The 19,709-nt window shown below is 43.9% G+C and overlaps 1 protein-coding gene across 6 annotated transcripts in view; it reads left to right on the top strand.

The window, feature by feature from the left end:
* The window catches only part of MAPKAPK3 (MAPK activated protein kinase 3), a 125,454-nt gene extending 110,409 nt beyond the window's left edge, over positions 1-15,045 (top strand). For 5 of the 6 annotated variants that reach the window (XM_064667864.1, XM_064667866.1, XM_064667867.1 and 2 more), the window contains 9 exons: positions 523-662; positions 1,505-1,569; positions 3,650-3,729; positions 5,400-5,526; positions 6,674-6,749; positions 6,918-7,042; positions 8,866-8,951; positions 11,515-11,595; positions 13,377-15,045. In XM_064667864.1, the coding sequence (XP_064523934.1) occupies positions 523-662; positions 1,505-1,569; positions 3,650-3,729; positions 5,400-5,526; positions 6,674-6,749; positions 6,918-7,042; positions 8,866-8,951; positions 11,515-11,595; positions 13,377-13,535 (939 nt within the window). In that variant the 3' untranslated portion in view covers positions 13,536-15,045. Of the gene's footprint in view, positions 1-522; positions 663-1,504; positions 1,570-3,649; positions 3,730-5,399; positions 5,527-6,673; positions 6,750-6,917; positions 7,043-8,865; positions 8,952-11,514; positions 11,596-12,122; positions 12,227-13,376 lie in introns of all 6 variants that reach the window. The other variant, XM_064667865.1, reaches the window with a different exon arrangement.
* The last annotated feature ends 4,664 nt before the right edge of the window (positions 15,046-19,709 follow it).

Raw genomic sequence — 19,709 nt, forward strand, 5'->3', positions numbered from 1 at the left:
ATCTCACTGAACTTAAAGAACGTACATTGCACCCAGAAGTGTCTTCTCCCAGCAGCTGGGGGCAGGTGGGAGGGTTGTTGTCCTTAGCTGGGGGATTCTCCTCTGTTTAAAAGGATTGCTGGATCTGGCACTGGGTGATGTGGTTTAGTGGTGTGGGTTTACAGTGGTAATGCTGGGTTGATGGTTGGACTGATGATCTTAAAGGTCTCTTCCAACCTTTATGATTCTATGAAAATACTGCAAACAAGTAGGAAAAAAATGGCAGTTTCCTATCCAGAAGTGGGTAAGATAGAGCTGTCTCCAAATCTCTCCTCACTGCCACTCGAGACCCTTCTCAGGCTGGGAAGTTGGGCAGCCCAGAGAAGGTGAAGATGTTGTGAGGGATTGTCATCCTTTGGCTGGAGGAAGTGTTAAGAGTCCTTTGCTCAGTCAGAGCTCATCTCTGAGCTCCAGTGCATGTAGGTACCTATTCAGAGCAGAACTGCTGCCTCCCTGACTTTGCTCTCTCCTGTTTCTTCACAGCTCCTCTATGACAACCCCAAAGCCCGTCAGGAAGTGGAGTATCACTGGCGAGCGTCGGGGTGTCCTCACATTGTCCACGTCCTGGATGTTTATGAGAATATACATCATGGGAAGAGATGCCTCCTCATTGTCATGGAATGGTATGGACCAGCAGGAGCCCCCCACCAGGCACTGCTCTTGGAGGGGTGGAGGGAGCTGTGGGAGGAATGTGTTGGATTAGATGGGAGTTAGGGGGGATTTCTTCCAGCACGAATTTGGCTTGCGGGGCAAATCTTTCCTCATCTTTATGGAACTGGTAAGGAAATGTGTGTCTGCTCCAGCCATCTTGTGGGATGGAAGAATGAGGAGCCTTAACCAGAAAATAAATTTTCCTTGTGCTCCATGACAGTTGTCCTCATTAAAGCATTGACTTTAATACAGTCTTGAAAGACATGTCTCTATAAATACAATGCACTTTGGTTGTGATTGACTTCCAACTTCAGCTGTAAATCCAATGATCCAGTATGATCCTTCTTGCTACTGTTTTGACTCTTAACTTTTCCTGTTCTCTCCTTGATCTCTAATACCACAGTTATTGTCTTCTTCACTGAGGACAAATTAATACTCCTTTTAGGTATCTTCGTTTCTTTCTTTTTTTCTCATCTCCAGCCCTTACATAAAATAAGACTATTGTCAGCCTCCCAGTGCCAGTGTGTGTGACTTCCCAGCTATGTGTGTCCTGTTCCCTCTGACAGGGTACATTAAACTGAAAGCATCAAAACTCCCTGGTCTTGTTTTGGTTTCTACTTATTCCATCCCAGAATGGCTTTCTGCATTGATTCAAGTGAGTGTGATATTCAGGAAGCACTGGCAGAGGAGGCAGCCTGTAATCTTTGTTATCTGTTCCTGTGGTTCTGTGTGATTATATGGATGCACAGTCAGGTGTTAATTTTGTGGTTTCTGCTCATGTAAGGTGGGGTTTCTTTTGTGTTCTTTGTTTCAGCATGGAGGGAGGAGAGCTGTTCAGCAGGATCCAGGAGAGAGGAGATCAAGCTTTCACTGAGAGAGGTGAAACATCACAAGTTTAAAATTAAAATTTGTGAAAGATTACTTCTTCTTTTCCCTGTCCCCTTGCTTAGTCTCCTTATAGGAATTTTTCTTTGATTTGATTTTCGGTGGTAATGGTGGTGGTTGTTGTTATTACTCTCTATCCAACTCTGTATTAAAGAGTTATTTTTTAAAAATATGGGAAATTCTTCCTACAAATCTGCTCAGCTTCTTCGTTTCTGAGCCACCACAGCCTCTGATACTCTGAGCCCTGGTCTCCTGCCAGACCACCTCTGGCATGATGAGCGCAGCTCCTGCTGGGATTTCTCTCTGGCTGTCCCTCAAGCAGCATCCCTGTGCACAGCTATGCTGTTAGGCCACGAGGATAATGAGCAAATCACACTTGAAACATCTCTTATTCAAGGGTTTTAAAGCACTACTTGAAAGGAAGTGTTATTAACCACGCTGTAAACAAACCTGCTTGGCTGCAGAGCAGGGACTACGTGCGAGCTGAAAGACCTGCCATGAGCAGGGACAGCTTTTAATGGAGTCTCACCATTTTTATTGTCTTTGCTATTTATCATTTGCAGAGTATCACAGCTGTGCTTGACTGTGGCTCTCCTTGCCACCTCACAACAGTCAAGGGCTTGTTTCTGCTCAGGAGTGAAAGCAGTGGTGTTTGTAACCGGCAGTGTTTGTAACCAGAGTCTGACAAAATGATTAGAAGAAGAAAAATACTCACCTGAGCTTGGAAATTACTGTGACTTTTTCTGCAAGTCTGGTGCTCAGCTTTCTGATCCTGGGCTTCCTAGCCTGGGATGAATCCTCTAAGTCCCAGGAGAGACTTGTGTAAGGAAAATGAGCATTTTTAGGAACTTTATTTGTTCCTCTCTAATATACAAAATTCCAGGGGGAAAACTGGTTTCATGAACAATAAGGACTACACTCTACTAAAAACATTATTTTTCTACATTATCTAGCATTGTGTAACATTGTAAATACTTTTTCAGAAGTCACTTGGGAGTGTTAAACAAAAAAACACCTTCATTCTTCCCTGAGATAAATGAGCTCTGTTCCACTGGATTCCCCTGGTTTGCTGCCTGTTTATGTAGCCACAGCTTCCCATTAGGAGCCAGGTTTTTTGGCCTGGCCAGGAAGGAGAAGGTTGTCCAAGGTTTTCTCCAAAGAATATAAGTGTTTCTGCCTTCTGATTGTCCTTGCCCATGATTGTGTAGTTTCAATGTCAAGCCATGTGGAAAAGGATTCCCAGTTACACTACAAGAATTTCTCCCTTCTCTCTCAGCCCTGCAGCCGTGGGTTCTGCCCATGCAGAAAGCAGAGGATCAGGTTCAAGTTTCTGTTGTTTCCCCGTCAGTGGAGATGTGATATAATGCTCACATGGGAATGTCATTGTTCCTTGCTCTGAAACCTGTCCCTATGTAACTGACCCCTTCCAGACTCCCAGAGCACTGCTGTTGCAAGGCAGCTCACACCACTAGAATTTCTCACTGGGTTAATGTTAAATTTTAGAAATGTACTATTTCAAAGGTGGCACTTTGGGCTTTGTAGAATAGAACTGTTGATTTTGTTTCTCCTGAGAAAAAACTTCTAACAACAGTGAGGAATGAAGATGTGACCTATCCTAAAATTACTATATTGTTACATTGCTCTCTTTTTAGAAAATCTGTTAGATCCTCCTCCTCCTCCCCCTGAACTAGAAGCTGAAAGGACATGTCCTGCACAGTCGGGGATATGTCCTGGCTGAGGCTCATTTCTCAACAGCTGTTGCTTGTGTACCTGCTCTGCTCTTGCAGCTTTTTTTGGTGAGCAAATTAAAGCTCAAATTTAGAGGCTCCTAAAAAGAAGTCTGAGCCTCAGTTGGGTTGCAGTGCAGCTCAGGAGGAGGCTGAGCAGCCGGGGAACCGGGGGATGGTTGTCTGCAGAACCAAAACACAGCTGCTGGGGCTAATTTTAGGGTTTCTAGTCTTGACGCCTGCCCTGTATCCCAGCAAGCTGTTTGTAAGCCATAAGCATTCCCAAGCATGTCCCTGAGTTAACGTGGGAATGTTAATGTGACCTTTCTCGAAACTTGTATTTCTAGAGGCCTCTGAAATCATGCGGGACATCGGAACAGCCATCCAGTACCTGCACTCCATGAACATCGCCCACAGGGACGTCAAGGTGAGCCTGCAGGGCTGGGGGCAGCGGGGGGGAACCTGGGGCACAGAAACAAATGGGCAGTGGGGGTTTAAACAGAGCTGGGAGTGCAGTCAGGTGGCCAGAGTGTTCCTGTTCCTCTGCCAGTGTGAGAAGGGATTCGTTCGCTAGTTTGCAAGTAGTCCAAGGTTGGAATATTCATGTGTGCTAATGCCTTGCAGTGGAATAGGGAATGCAGAAGAATCTCGTGATAGTCAGATGGTTGGTTAAAGAGGTACTACCCATTTGCAATCCAGTTAATTAGTAAGAAAATAACACTGCTTGAGGTAAACTTATACTACATCTCTCTATGTACAGTCTTTGCCAGTTACTAATCCTTTTCAGCATCATACTTGCCTAAGAAAAAAAAACAACAAACAAACCACAAGAAACCTCAAACCAACCAAACAAAAAAACCCAACAATACCAAATACCAAAACCCCCCTTCAGAGATAGGAGAAACTGCCTATATGGGAGGAATAATACAGATTGTGCATCTAACCCACTTTAATGATATATGTAAATATTTGAGAAAACAGAAAGATCTCAGTTGCTGCCACATGGGACACTTTAATTAGCTAAAGTTTGAACCCAGATCTTATTGTAGAGATTTGGCAGTGTTTGTAGTATTGTACTTTATTTTCATTCTGTAAAGTGCACAGCATAAGCAAAGCCAAGCTTGCTGTACCCATTGGGATGGGATGGGATGGGGAGCAGGTGACATAAAGATAGACTGAGGCATCAGACTGATTCCACAGTTCTGAGTCTGTGAGTTTGCTACAGATATTTCTGTGTGTTTGACTGGAGGGAGAACTGCTATTGCATGTGTCACCAAGGGGCAGGTTTGAGGGTTCTTCAAGTAGGAAGCAGAGAATGGCTTAACAACTCAGAGACTAAAAATCTCTTCACTTTTGCAGAGCCATGTGCCATTGCCTGTCAGCAGCACAGGAACTGAAGCACTTGGCCCCAAACACTCCATACACACACTCTGAATTAACGTAGAAATGAGTCAAATAGATCCTAAAGCTTATTTTCTTTAAAGCCTTTCCTCCTTCTGTATGTCCCTAAACACTAGCATGAGCAAGGACATAACTTCCTTATGACTGAGAGACTGGAAAACAAGTTCAAGTAATTGCAGATTATTTGGAGATGTCCTCTTGTCCCTGTTCTTGTGCACAAGAGTTTGTATTTCCCTCTGTGCCACTTCTGCCTGTATGGAATGTGAAGCAAGGGTTGAATTAACTCAGGTTTCAGGAGACAGAGGACAAGGGGAGCAGGATGTGTGTGTATGAGTTAACTCTGAGGGACTGGTGTCAGTGGCTCGTGGAGAGTTTGTTCTCTTGTCCTCCACCTCAGCTACGTGAGAGCACAGAGTGCTGGGGGATCAGCTGCTGTTGTCAGACAGATAATCCCAGGAAGCACAGGGAACTGGGAGAGGCTCAGGAAGCCAGATTTGATGCCCATTGGACAAGATGAGAGAGTGTCTTGTGGTTTGCCTGGAGGGAACTTTCCATGGGCTTTGGAGGGGATGTGATGGAAGTAAAAAGACCCAAATGTTGATGGTCACCCAGGCAAGCAGGAATGGTTTGACCTGTCAGCTCCTTAGATTCATCTCTTCACTGTCTGGTTTATCCCTTCTCTTGGTGGCCTTTCAGCCTGAAAATTTGCTTTACACATCCAAGGACAAGGATCCTGTGCTCAAACTCACAGACTTCGGCTTTGCCAAAGAAACCTCTGTAGTGAATGCACTGCAGACCCCCTGTTACACTCCTTACTATGTGGGTGAGTTCTCCAACATGCATTGCTTGTGTTTCAGTCTGTCATCCATCATAGTGGGTCTGGGCTGTAGGAATGGGTGGGAAATCTTCTGTTGTGGGTGTAAACATAAAGTGCCAGCCTGCAGGGTTTAAACTGGGATCCACCCCAAAGCTAGTCTGGTTCCAGCACAGTTCAGTGCTCCTGCTTTCTTGCTTAGTTGTGGAGGAAAGAGCCTTCACAGGAGATGCAAATGAGGATCAAGGAGAGAGAAAATATTTCTTCTGATTGCGCTTGAAGTAATCTTGATGTTGCCTCTGAAAGCCATAATTTGAACAGAGCTTCGTGATTATTTGGGTGTTTCCTTGCAAAACTTCCCTTGGCTTAAGTAATGCAATAAAAGAGAACAGGGAGAGTATTGCCTGAGCTGTAGAACTTCTTTAGGCTGGAAAATGCAGTAATTAGTAATAAAACACCTACGTGACTTAATCACAGCTGAATTTTGCCTGCATTTTGTCCAAAGACAGAGCTCTGTGTAATGAATGCCACAGCAGACTGTCCTTTATGCACTCATTTTAGAGTCTTGAGTTAATAGTCATTTATCAAATGGTATGACTGAGACAGTCCAAGCTTGGAATTTCTTTGGTGGAAAAAGGACTTAATTTTTTTCGAAAAATTACTTCTCTGATGAAACTTCTTATAGTTTTTTTTTCAATTGGAAGATACTGTCATTCAGTGTTACCAGATAATTGCATTATCTTCATTTGTGAAGCCTAGCCATGAGATGATTCTTCTTCTGATGCCTTCTATATTTTTGTAAGCTGGGTTTAGTGATAAAATGTTAAGGAATTTACACATATATGATTTTGTGCCTTTACATTTGTATATAAACATGCTGACATTTCCCTTCTCAGCACCTTTTTATAAACCAGCATGATTGCTCATCTGGTTAGTGAATAATTTTCCTTACAAAATCAAGCTCCCTGCCAGTTTACCTGCCTCAGGGGGGAAAAAAATATCCACTCTAAATGTACCTCTCTCTAATTTTGTTACTTAGTGAGTTGCATTTTTTAATGCCTCCTATATTTGCTGTTGGAGCGTGCTGCTGGTTACAGGGTGATGGAGATGAAAGGAAATATCTGCTCTGTTGATTTCTGGTTTGAATTTTCTCCAGCCCCAGAAGTCCTCGGTCCTGAGAAGTATGACAAGTCATGTGACATGTGGTCATTGGGTGTCATCACATATATTCTGTAAGTATTTGGGGAGAGTCTCAAAGAACAGAAAGAGGAAACATCTTAAATCTGCACTTACAAGTAATTGGTCACGAGGGTCAGGCCATCTGTGTGAGCTGGAATGGGACTTCTTCAGAGATGAAAGGACTTTCCTAGTTACAGAAATTCTCTTGTCCACTCTTACAGCCTGTGTGGGTTCCCTCCATTCTACTCAAACACTGGTCAAGCCATTTCTCCAGGGATGAAGAGGAGAATTCGGATGGGGCAATACGGGTTTCCCAATCCAGAGTGGGCTGAAGTATCAGAGGAAGGTAACAATGCTCACTGTGCTGCTGGGTGGTGGAGTGCTTACAGAGAGACTATTTCTGTAAACCTGTCTTAGCTTTTGTTTCCCTTTCTTTTGGAATTTAAATCAATTTTTTGTAAGGTGATACAGAGAACGACTGGGAACTCAGATACCAGCCAGCAACCTCAGTGCTGCAGAAAGTAAATGACTACTGAAAGCTTTCTTTCAAAGTGCAGCTCCTGCTAGTGAATGCTGAGACTAAACCCTCTGGAAACAGAAGTCCTTAATCCTGAGAAAGGAGACAGCCAGGACAACTGGAATGCAAGCTGAGTTGGAAGAAAAGCAAACTGTCTTAAGAACTCTTTCAGTCTTTGCCCTCCTTGGTGATCCAGCCAGCAAGGATGGCAAGTTTTCATGGCAGCTTTTTGGGATGTGGGAATTTGCCAGCCACCACTTAAATCAAGGTCAACAATTTATTTTGTATAAGTCATTGATCAAAAGCTGCTGGGCTCAAACCAGTGTCCTGAAAGTGGATGTTTTTGATTGCCTCCTATCCTGACAGTCTCATAAGCTGGAAGTCTCACCTGCCCATCATATTAAAGAGAAAGGTCAGCAAGCTCTGGGCTCATCTATTTTTCTTACAAGCCCTTTATGTTGCTGTGATCCTGTTCTTGTCTGCTGTTTAGCAATAACAAATTATGGTTGGATAATGCCATGATCTGTGGCATTTTCACCCCTTGTTGGATCTCCTGGCTGCCTGTGCAGCTCAGCCTGCTGAACATTGTTAAGGGAAATGTTTTACTTAAGAGTTTCTGGGTTAATATTTTCTCTGCTTTGCGTCTTGTTTATATTCCAGCAGTTATTTACATGCTAGAGGAGCTTGGTGAGAAAACATGCACTTGGAAAATGTGTAAGGTTTCTGTCTACTTGCCTGACTGAAGATAGGGGCCCTCTACCCTTGATCCTATTAAGAACATCTAGTTTGTTGTGTTCTTTTAGGCTGATGGGGCACCTTCAACAGTCTGCTGCTTTCTTCCCTGCTTTGTGCTCTTCTTGTCCTTTGCAGCCTCTTGACAAACTAGACCTGTACCTCTGGCAGCTTCTTACAAGCATTAAGTCATCTTGCATTTGATGTTTCTAAAAGAGAACTCTTATTTAGAAGTTCTTCTAGGTTGCTCAGGGAAGTTTTGTGTAAGTCCTTCTAAATAATGTCCTTTGGATGCAGTTTTTCTGGTCTGTCCACCCACATCAATGAAACTCTTGTCTAGACTGTCATCAGCTCATACCTCAGTTACTTAGATCTCCTGCTTTGGCAGATACCACATTCACAGAAAGCTGCTGCAAAGCCTGTTTGGGCAATCCATTTCTTAGACTTTTTTGTCCTTTTAGTGGCCACTCAGTTGTCAAAGTTTATTGTCCCTTTTTTCCACAGCCTGTGCTAGTCGTTGTCTTCTATCATTTCTCAGAACATCAGCTTATGCATTCATTCAGCTCATAGTGCCAAGCTTGTTGCCATCTTTCAGACAAGCAGCTTTCTGTTCCTATGTTTCTCTTTTCCTCAAGTTCCTGCTCCCAAAGCAGCTGCTCTGGTGATGTAGAGAGTGGAGCTGGAATCCCCAGGCCTTTTCTTTCCTTCTTACCTCTTGTCTTGGATGTTTCCCTGTTCTTTCTCTTTAAACATAGTAACCTACCACTCTGTACATGGCTTCTTAACACGGTGACAGCAAGAGGTAGGTGTTTTGAGTTCTGCAGAATCATGTTTCTTCATTCAGCAGGTCTTTGTGTTCTCAAGGGTATTTGGGAGCACAGTCCCAGGCTTCAACAATCCATGTTGGTCCTGTTTTTCAGCCAAACAACTGATTCGCCATTTACTGAAGACTGACCCCACAGAGAGGATGACAGTGTCCCAGTTTATGAATCACCCTTGGATTAATGTGAGTTTCATTTCTCTTTTTACACCATGAATTAATTCTTACATGCAGAACTTATATGTAGCTCCACGTAGCACAGCAAGACAAGGACTGTTATTACTGTTGATACCTTAATTAACCTCTTGTGCCCTCCCCTGCCTGTAAAACCACAATTCTTCTTGGTGTTCCCAGAGGATACACAAGGAGAGACACCCACAGCAGTGTCCTTGGAAGCAACAGCCCAATATGTCTCTCTATTCTGTGAGCAGGCAGTCACTGTTGACTCTGCAGCATATGCATGTGTTACTCCCTGGAAAAACATAAAAATAAACTGTATGTACTTACTTCATCAGGGCAGGATTTAAACAGAGCTATTATTAGTGGCCTCAGGCACCATTGTGCATAGCTTTGTTAGTGTGAACACAGTGCTGTATTAGTGGGAATTCTCACCCTTGGCACAGCTTGGAAATGCCTGAGGGAGGAGTGAGGGTCTCAGGTTATTGCCCATGAGAGATTGCCAGGTAGGGTGGTACCCAGAGCTATTAATGGTCCCAGCTCAGATTTCGTTCTATGACTTGGTTGAATTCACTTTTCCCTAAAAAACAGTTTTGGAGAAAAAGGAGAAATGTACTCTAATAATACAGTATTGATTATTTCAAATAAGAGACAAGAATCCCAGGAGCTACAAGACTGACTTTCATGATATCATCTCTGCTCTGTAGGTGTCCCTCAAAATAGTAGATTATACTTCTCACATTTGTGCCTAAAAAGACACCAGTCTTGTTCTTGCTGCCCAAAAAATTGTCAGCCAGGAACAGAACCACTTGTTCTGTATAGTGCCCTTTTCTCTCTGACTATGCTGATCCTCAGAGGCCAGGGCAGAAGCAGAGCTGTGGCTAATAGTGCCCATTCCTGGAATGGCTGCTGCAAGATCTGGGAGCCCTTGGAATCACAAGAAATGTACCTGTATGACATCCTGATGAAGGAGAGAGATGGCATCACTTAAGAGTTATAAAAACTGAGAAATTGAGGTTGCAAAGACTCTGGAGAACTAGAACAGGCCCTAGACAATGTTTGTAAGTCTTTTTTAACCAAATAAAAATGGAATCATTGGTCAGAGTACATACCTCCAGCTTTAAGTGTTTGAAGGCCCAATAAGGAGGTGTTTCAGAAGTCAGCAGGCCAGGAATTTCGTGGATGAGTACCTAATAGCTGAGGGAGCTGCCACCTGCACTGACACATTACTCTGAATGTGCACAGAGCCAGTTAATCAGGAGGGATTAGAGACAAGGTCTGAGGAGTGCTGCACCAGAGCCCTGCTCAAACACTGTCCTCTGAAAAATGCTGCAAGTTGGCTTTTTTTCTGCTGAACATCTTGTTCCCATGAGGCAGGGGGAGGGAGAGAGAAAGACCAATATTGTGAATGTCTCTGTTCTCCCTTTTCCTAAATCCCAAAGTGGGAACATGTATGGGGAAGTGCCTTGCACAAGCAGTAGAGGAGGATGCTTTGTGTCTTCTTTTTTCATTCCCCCTCTCTTTTTTTTTTAGTTGTCAGTTTAGGTGGAGCACAGAATCCTCCAGTTACTTGTGGATAAGATTTTTTTAACAAGCAGCAGCTCACAGCAGATAGGAGAGCACCTTCAGCAGGGCCAGGGACATCACTAAAGCCAGGCTGTTTTCCATTTCTGCTGTCCCAGCTGTACTTGATAAAACTATACCCTGGCCAGACATGGATGCAGGAGTCAGGATTTCTGCCTCCTTCTGGAACTGCAGCAGTGCTTCCAATGTAAGCCTTGTTTTACAGGGATCTCCTCTTCCTGACAATGCAGCTCTGTCTGGTGGAGGATGCCACAGCAGTAGACAGCAAGTTTGGGTAGAAAGCATAAAAAGAGAGAAGATCCAAATGAAATTATAGTTTGGGTTATGGACTGGCAAGAAATGCCATGATTCTTGCTGAGTTAGCTAAGGAACTGTGCTTTGTGCTTTAGAAATTGTGCCTTATTCTAATATAAAGTACCTACTGATTTCATGGCAGCTGAGCACTGATCCCAGTTTTCTGTGGAGCAGCACCTCAGGTGGGGCACTGTCTGCTGAGCTGTGCCTTGCCCTGAGCAGTGGTATCATTTCCTCTTTGGGGCACACTTAATGACCTGATAAAGTGGTCATCTCACTTAATGTATGTGGACAAGGAAATGTCTTCTACAGCAAATCCTAGGAGATAAAAGGTCAAATTAACCTCTTTAAGACATTGACTAATGAATACTGAAATGACAGTTAAAATCTAAAATGTACATGGAAATTTATCCAATACCAGGTCATTGGTTGGACTGGAAGGGAGCAGAGGGAAAGAAATTCAGCACTAATTTCTCTCTCCTTTTGTTCTTTAAAGATACTGTTGTATAAGGGCTGTAGTCCTTTTCTACCACACACAGGAGTTCACTTGTGGAGTGATTGGAAGCAGGAATAACAAGGGCCATCGGAGGACATTAGATCAAGTTTTGTGCCCTTCATACACATAGAAGAGCAAGCAGTCACTTCCCAAATGTTACTTTTCAGAACTTCTCTTGGTATTTTTCCCTTTTCTCAGAGATCAATGTCAGTGCCACCAACTCCTCTTCATACTGCACGGGTCCTGCAAGAGGATAAAGACCACTGGGATGAAGTTAAAGTGAGTCAATCCTAGTTCAGTTTTCTTTAAGTCAAGTCTGAGATTAGATGAGCTGCCTTTTCTGTATATGTGCATTTCCTTGGAGACTGAAACTATTTTGAATACAATCATGTCAAACAAGGGAAGCATAAACATTCTTGTTTAGAACAGTAGTGTATATGATAACTGTTTAAAAAAAAAATGGATGCTGTATGAGCTTCATCTGGCAGCCTTACAGCTGCACCAAATATCAACAGAGGTGGTATTTATGATCGAAGGCATTAATGATGCTGCCTGCTGAGCCACTGCATGGAACCACAGAGGAGAGGGACAGTGCTGAGGGGGTTTGAAGTTCATTACAGTGAAGCGAATAATATGATGAAAATATAGGGGGGCAGGATGGGAGGGCTGAGGTGCATTCTGCTTTTCTGCTCTGTTCCTGTATTGTAAAACAACATTAAATAACCTTAGCCTTGTCTTGCTATGACATCTGGGGGCTGGAGAAGAGGGAGTAAAAATATTGTCTGTCTTTTCCTTAATCTAACCAGGTGCCTTACCTACTATTTGTACTGATGACAATTGAATGCTTCCTGCAAACTGAAACTATAGGGCAGACTAAAAGTCTTAACTCTTTCCTGCTGGCCTTGATCAGGTTGGCATGCTTTTACAATTCATTCTGAATTTTCTGCACTTACAATGCGTGGCATTTTGACAATTGCAACATTCCTGGAGTGTGTTTTATTGATTACTGATTTTATTTAAATCACTGATGTGTAGTCTCAGCTGTTGAGCTGTGTAATGGCAGAATTTCTTAAGACCTAGACAACATTTGCCTCCTGAGTCAGAGATCAAGCAGATATTTTCACTGAGCCTTCTTCTTTTCCATGTTTCTGAGAACTTCTTGTGCTTGTGCATTGTGCAGGTCCCAGAGATGCTCCCTTGAGCTCCTGACATTCCCATAATATTTGTTTTTCCTTTCCTGAACTGAATGCTTAGGCATTCATTTATTTAGGAGATTTTTCACAGTCACAGAATATGCTGAGTTGAAAGGGACCCATGAGGATCATTGAATCCAACCCTTAGCCCTGCCCAGACACCCCAACAATCCCACCCTGTCCCTGAGAGCGTTGTCCAAATGCTCCTTGAACTCAGACAGGTTTGGTGCTGTGACCACTGCCCTGGGGAGCCTGTTCCAGTGCCTGGCCACCCTCTGGGTGAAAAAACCTTTTCCTGATATCCAAGCTAACCCTCCCCTGACACAGCTCCAGCCATTCCCATAGGTCCTGTCACTGGTTACAAGAGTGAAGAGATCAATACTTGCCCCTGTTTTTGTTCACGACCTTATTAAAAATTTTAAAATGTGCCTGCACTTAGGCATTAATTCAAAGTAAGGAGGTGTGTGAATTTGAAGCACAGACTTTTAACTAAACATCTTTGTGTGGGCTCGTTATTCCAGCCCTGCTGTCCTAGTTTGGTGGTGGAGCTGGAGAGCTGTGTCCTGGTGGAGGCCCAGAGCCAGCCAGTGAGGAATGCTGGGCATAAGGACATGGTGGAATTTAGGCCAGGGGAGTGTGGTCCTGCATGCTCACATGTGACATGCTGTGTGAATAGTTCCTCCTGAAGGAGCCCCTGAGTAGAACAAAGCCTTTAGTCATCATCCAGTGCAGCAGAAAGGGCTCAGCTCTTCGTGGCTGTGGTGTGACAGAGGGTTCCTTCTCTACATTCATCTCCTGGCAGTAAGTGTGGGGTGGCCATGCCCTCACTGCTTCAGAGGGTTCAATAAATTGCTTCCTTGGTTTCAGGAGGAGATGACCAGTGCTTTGGCTGCCATGAGGGTGGACTATGATCAGGTGAAAATCAAAGACTTGAAAACGTCCAACAACCGCCTCCTGAACAAGCGCCGCAAGAAGCAGAAGCAGGCAGGCACCTCTTCTGCAGCCCCAGGGTGCAATAACCAATGAGCACAGAAGCCAAGGACCTGTGGGTGGAGGGTAAAAGTTACACAGAGCAATTCAAAAACCTATGATCACCTCAGTCCATACCACAAAGGCAAGGAGATGGTGAAGAAGCCGTCCTGCAAAGAGGGAGCAGTGGGAAAGATTGCTTTTTTATTACTTGAATCAGGGCTTTGCTTTTAAAGACTAATGTATATGATGTGATTCTGTTGCATATTGCTAGGGAAGGTTCAACAATGCCAGAAATGTTACAGGGTTTTGGTTTGGCTTTGACTATGTGGGATCAGAAGAGGGAACAGGAGGCAGTCTCAGCATACTAATGCACTGAGGCTTTAACAGCCATTTACAAGAGTAAATTCTGCTGCTGTTTTAAACTTGGGAATAGAAGAATGCCAAGTGTTCTGCCAGGAGTGTTTTAGTAGTTTAGTAGAATTGGTAGTAGTCCATATTTCCAAACTTACCTCCTATAGTTACAGAATATCATCTGAACAGTAAACAGTTATTCTTGTTACAGGAAAAAGCATCCATGCATTTCCATTTTCATAAAGCCTTCATGTAGCCTCATGTGAAGACTTGAGTTTGTCATGGATTTGCGTTTGATGACATGTAAGTTTTCTGGATTGTAACCACTGTGTTGTGTCTTTGCCACTGTCAAACTCCTCTCTTGTAATGTTTTGAATTTAACTGGTACAATATGTGAAGAGTTTTAATAAGGATTTAAGCAGCTGAAAGTATCCTGCAGAGAGTATTGCTGTTCCTCTTGGATCCACAACCTCCAGGGCGTGCAGCTGGACATGCAATTGTATACAAGAGACTGCTCTAGAGGAAAGACTCCTGAAATTCAGGAAGAAGTGCCAAATTCATGTTCTCTGAATGGACCCTGCCAGCATCCCTTCTGGTAATTATCTCCAGATCCTGTGCCTAAGATGTGCTGATCACAGCAAGTTTTGGGGTGCTGGGGTTGGTTTGTTTCTTGGGGTCAGGAACTTTATTTGCTGTGTTTTGTTGGTGTTCAGGATCCAAAGGTTTTCACCACTTAAGGGAGATTACCAATAAGTACATCTACCTGTTGGTTTTTTTCCTATTCTAATTATTATTTTATGGGAACCTGGCCTTGGTTTGCTGGTATGTTTTATTTTGTGATCAAAATATTTCCTCTCGCTGTATTTTGAGTTTTGATTTTGTTTTTTTAGTTGAGGTGAGGCAAATCTTTTTGGAAGTGTTATCAGAGTCTTGGATGTAAATGATGTGCTTCCACTGATGCAGGCAAAAAGGACTTTGTGGTAGGCACACAGTGCTGGTGTGTTAACAGGCTTGGAAGAATGTTAAAAAGGAAAACAAGGCTCCAGAGTGGATCTGAATTGTCCAATCTGAGTGACACAGCAAAGCTCAGCTCAAGGCTTTGGGCTTTGTCTGGGGAGCCCAGTTCCGAGTGTTGGATGAGAGCTCCATTCTTCTTTGTGCACTGGTCCTAGGGTTTTGTAACGTGATTTATTAAAATCAGTTTCTAACATTCCTTCCTCCTGTCATCCCTGTTTCTGTTGAGGTGTGGCAGAGTTTGTATTGCTTTGTGAGGTACATTTGTGTTGGAGGTGATGGGAAAGGGGAGAAGGAAAGTGTTCTGTGATGTTCACATTCAAAGACTGCCCAACTTTGAGCATTTTATAAGATTACAGGGGTTTGGTTTTAAATATTTGTCTCTATAAAGCCATATTTTAAAATTATTTCATGTTTATTTGGGCATATCTATGATTATAGCATGTCCTGTATATATTTGTTTTGCCATATGAAGTAAGGCATCATAATCATTACTCCTGTGAATTGTGCAAATATTATTCACTACCTGCAAATGAATACAATGAATGAAGAGTTGTGATGTGTCAGGGTGCCACAGCTGGGATTAGAGCCAGGTCCAAGTTCCTGTCCCTTTATCCAAATGTTTTGAGGGAGCTATATAGACATCATTGCTGCCTTCCCATCTCTGTGCCCCATCTGGGTGAGGGATTCTCCCAGGGCAGCCCGTGTGTGGTGTGGTGATGCCCTGGCTGCCCTGGGGGCAGTGCCATTGGAACTGTTGTAACTCACCCTTTTTGCTCCTGCCTTGCCCAAGGGTTGAGCAGGAGCTCTCAGTTTCCAGCTGGTGCCTTTTTGCTTGTCAGTTCACTTTGGAGCTCACAGACACGTGTCTGTTCCTGGGTAGTTTTCCACTGGGAACTGTTAAAACTTGCTGTTGGATTCCAGTCTTTACAGCAGGTCAGGAGCTGGAGTGATGAACTGAGGCACTTGGCACAGCACCTGCAGCTCTCTGTCCCTCTATGGCAGGACATTCCCATCTCATTAAACCAGGACTAACAGTTCTTGCTTCCCACCCTGCAGTGACAGCACCCAGGAACCCTGTGAAGCCCGGCAGGAACCAGAGGAGGGCCTCAAAATGGCAGACATGGAAGTGTGTGCCAGTATTGGATGGAAGGATTTGAACTCATGGTTTATAGGGATGGAGGACACTCCTTGGGAGCTGGGAAACAGCTGCCCTGCAATGTTCAGACCCTCAAACTGCTGTCCTGCTCAGGGCAGGAGCACTGGTTGTGTTTTAACTGGCTCTGTGTCAGCTGGAGCTGCCAGGGGCTGGGTTTGGAGTGCAGGTGTTCCTGGCAGGGTCTGTGTGCCTGTACAGGGATGTGCAGACAGCCTATGGACACGTGTGCCTGTATAGGGGTGTAGGGATGTCGGGATGTGCAGCCTGTCTATGGACACCAGTACCTGTATAGGGATGTAGGGATGTCCGGACCGCCTTTGGACACGTGTGCCTGTATGTCCGGACCGCCTGTGGCCACGGCTCCGCTCCACACCCCGGCCCCGCCGCGCCACCTGCCGCCCACGGCTTCCCCAGAGCTCCCGGCTCCCGACCCTGCCATCAGTTAACCCGAACCCTCCTCCGGGAGCCCGCGCTGGGATCCGCGGGTGGCTCTGCCGAAGGTGTTCCCTCCCCGGCTGCCAGCTCGGCTCCGGGAAGGACCCGCCTTCTGGCTGCTTTCACACGCCGGAGAAAGAACGAGCGGTGGTATTTGGGTCTTGCCTCTTCCCCCAGCCATATCGTATAATAGGCTTTTTAGAACCTGCTGCTTAGGATCCAAATTTATGGCCTGTTTTTAGAAAGGATGGGCTATTATAGAACTGATTATGCATTTGCATATTCATCAGCCATATAGAGGAGGTAAAGAGCTGGGAAGGGAAAGAAGAAATGAATGGTCAATAGAGAAGGCTTCGAGGAGAACACAGATTAAAAGGTCTATTTATTTTTTACAGCAGAAGCTAAAAAAAGGACTGTGCACAAATCCCCACCCCCCATTCCTTTTCACAGCGATTGCTCATGGGCCACTGCCTCCCCTTGTGTTCCTCTGCACTGTGCTCCTCACACATGGTTCTTGCACATTCACTCACCAGTGCTCTTGCTCTGATCCACACACACGTGTGTGCACGAGCCCGGAGAAAAACCCCTCCCTCACTTCCCCATTGTTTTGTACTCCGTGCCTTCTTTCCTCTTTGACCACACGTGCCACATGATGAACCTGGTTTTGACATGGTACAATTAAAAACTCACATTAATGATAAGCTCTTGGCCTAATTCTGTGGTTTTCTATTTGTCAAAACCCAGCATGCAGTCCTGGGATTGCTCTTCTGTCTTAACACTTCACTGCCTAGAGTCTGGAGGCCCAATTACGTAAGTGCTTCTGACTTGTCTGACATGAGGGATAATGAGAATGCTACACACTCTGATCTAATTTCCCTGCCCTCTTTTCAATTCACACTTTATTTGGCCCATGTTTAGACAAAGGTGCTTTTGAGAAAAGGAAGGTTTAGTGAGGAGGAGAGAACCAGAGGTTTTAATTACTGGCACGGAATCATGAGCACATGCACTGTTTTCAACCTGTGGCAGAGGTGGGGAAGGGATGTTCTGGTGTGCCCAGCTGCTCTGATGTGTTCTCATGCTCAGCCTAAGGATGGAGCCAGCTCAGCTGAGCTTAACAGCAGGAAAGCTTGTCCTTCAGGATGCTCCCCAGCTCCTTCACCAATGCCCTTTCACTGACAAACCACAGGGACAAAGGCAGGGAAGGCAGGCAGGGAATGCATTTACATGCAGAACCCCTTTCTTCTAGAAGTACATATTTTGGGGATTTTTTTCGTGGAAATATCAGAATTCTCTTTTTTCTAGGTTCCAGTATTTTCCCTCTTCACCCAACTGTTTAACAGTGGAGCTGGCATAGCTGGGAATTAACATAATTAATTCTCTTTTAGAAATCCTAAAAGGGATGAAGACAAGGAAGCAAACTTGGGAGACAGAGAACACATAGTCAAAGCCTCAGAGAAAAAAAAATACTGTTAAAAACTCCTGCAAGCCAACAGGCAAGTTTGCTTCAGGTATATACTTAAATGTGTCTCACATGTGGAAAATTGAGGTTAGAGCAATCCTAGGTAATAACATTTGCTGAAGAAATGTTTCCCTGAAATCTTTGCACCAGGTAAGAAAATTCTTTTTGGGTATTAAGTCCAGCTTTAAAATAGGATTATTTTTTTCAGTCTGCGTGGTTAGAAGAATTTATTGGAGCAAAGGGAGCACAAATGGGGGATGGTATGTCATGTTGAAGAATAAGATATGTCTGCTGATGTATTCTACTCCAACTTATGTTTTTACTGCAAGTATTAGCTCTGTACAGACAAAGCAGGATAGGTTCAATTCTTTATTAGTCTCTTCTACCACTGGAGAGGGAGGATGTTCTTGCACTCTGGGGAAATGTGGAAGATAACTCTGTGACTCTAGATGAGCATCTATTCTGGTAAATCTGTAAATGATGCCTAGCATTACATTTATTTCAGAATTTCCTGCCTCATGAATCTGCCAGATGCCAGGGTCTAACTGCGTGAAGGCACAGAGGCCTCACTGGCAGTGCGCTTCCTTCTGCTCTTTGGGACCACAAAAAGAAGCATTTCTGAAATGTGCTGCAGTGGTTTTAGTTTCCAGGAGCCAAAAGAGGAAAAGAGCTTTTATCTGAGGAGGTACCTGAAGGTAGTATCGAGGTATCTTGACCTTTCTTTAGTTCAGCTCCCAGACCTGATAATAACCATGTTTTAGCTGTGGGAGGCTGCAGGCCCAGCTTACTGGAGATGTCTCTGCTGCTTTGACACCATGCTGGGGCCTTTCCCACTTTTTAGTATTCTGGGTCCTGGGACCACAGGGAAGCTGAATAATTCAAAAAAGGAGTTGCCTTGTTTTCTTCCATGTTAGGCTTCTAAATTTGTCTGTTGAGTTTTCCTGCGTTGGTCACATCACGGTATCACTGGTGTAAAAAATGTTTCTTCATTTGTTAACAGTGAGCATAAATGCTTCTTTTGGGGAGTGTATTTCTTTGTCCTTATTTCAAAAATGGAATAAAACCCTTTAATGGCATGGTTATTTTGCTTAATACTGTTCTCCCCAAACTTCCAGGCTAATCCATTTGGGAAACATGGAAGCTGTTCTCAGGAGACTTCTTATTGCTTAGCTACTGAAACACCTGCTAAAACCGAGCTCTTTTAAAAGCTGAAAATTATTTAAATGTGAAAAAGAGTGGGTTGATCTGGAAAAGAAACTTCTCAAAAGACTAAAATTAGAATGGAATGTGTTAGAAGAGAAATACTGGAGGGGGGACGAGGACTATGATTTTTAAAATAAAAATGCTGTTGCTTGAGTAATGATCAAGGAAATTCTGGTTATGATATTAGCTGCTGCTCCAACCCAGAGCAGCCTCTGAATTCAGAAATAATTATGTTTCCCTAAAGATAGATGTACAATACAGACTCCAGTTTTTTTTCTGAGGTAGTCTAAAGCAAGGTTCAGCTTAATGTTTATAAATTAAACTTCTGAGTATCTGCTGTTAGTAAACCAAATAAATAGCTCTTGGGGGTTTTTTTAGAACAACTAATAAGTGAACAAATACACTTTGCAGATTAAGTTCTGCTCTCCTAAAGTTGCCTGGCTGAGCTCTTTCTGCTTGCAGAAACCTTGTCAAGGTGAGGTTACCTTTCATTTTTGCTTTCAGATGTTTTGCATTTCTATCTTGTACTTCATCACCCTGGATTTGACTTTTGTCTTGAGTAAAAAGCTAATTAGTTGTCTCAAGGCTAATATGCCATGATGCAATG

Source organism: Pseudopipra pipra, chromosome 11 (assembly GCF_036250125.1).
Source record: "Pseudopipra pipra isolate bDixPip1 chromosome 11, bDixPip1.hap1, whole genome shotgun sequence".
NCBI lineage: Eukaryota > Metazoa > Chordata > Aves > Passeriformes > Pipridae > Pseudopipra > Pseudopipra pipra.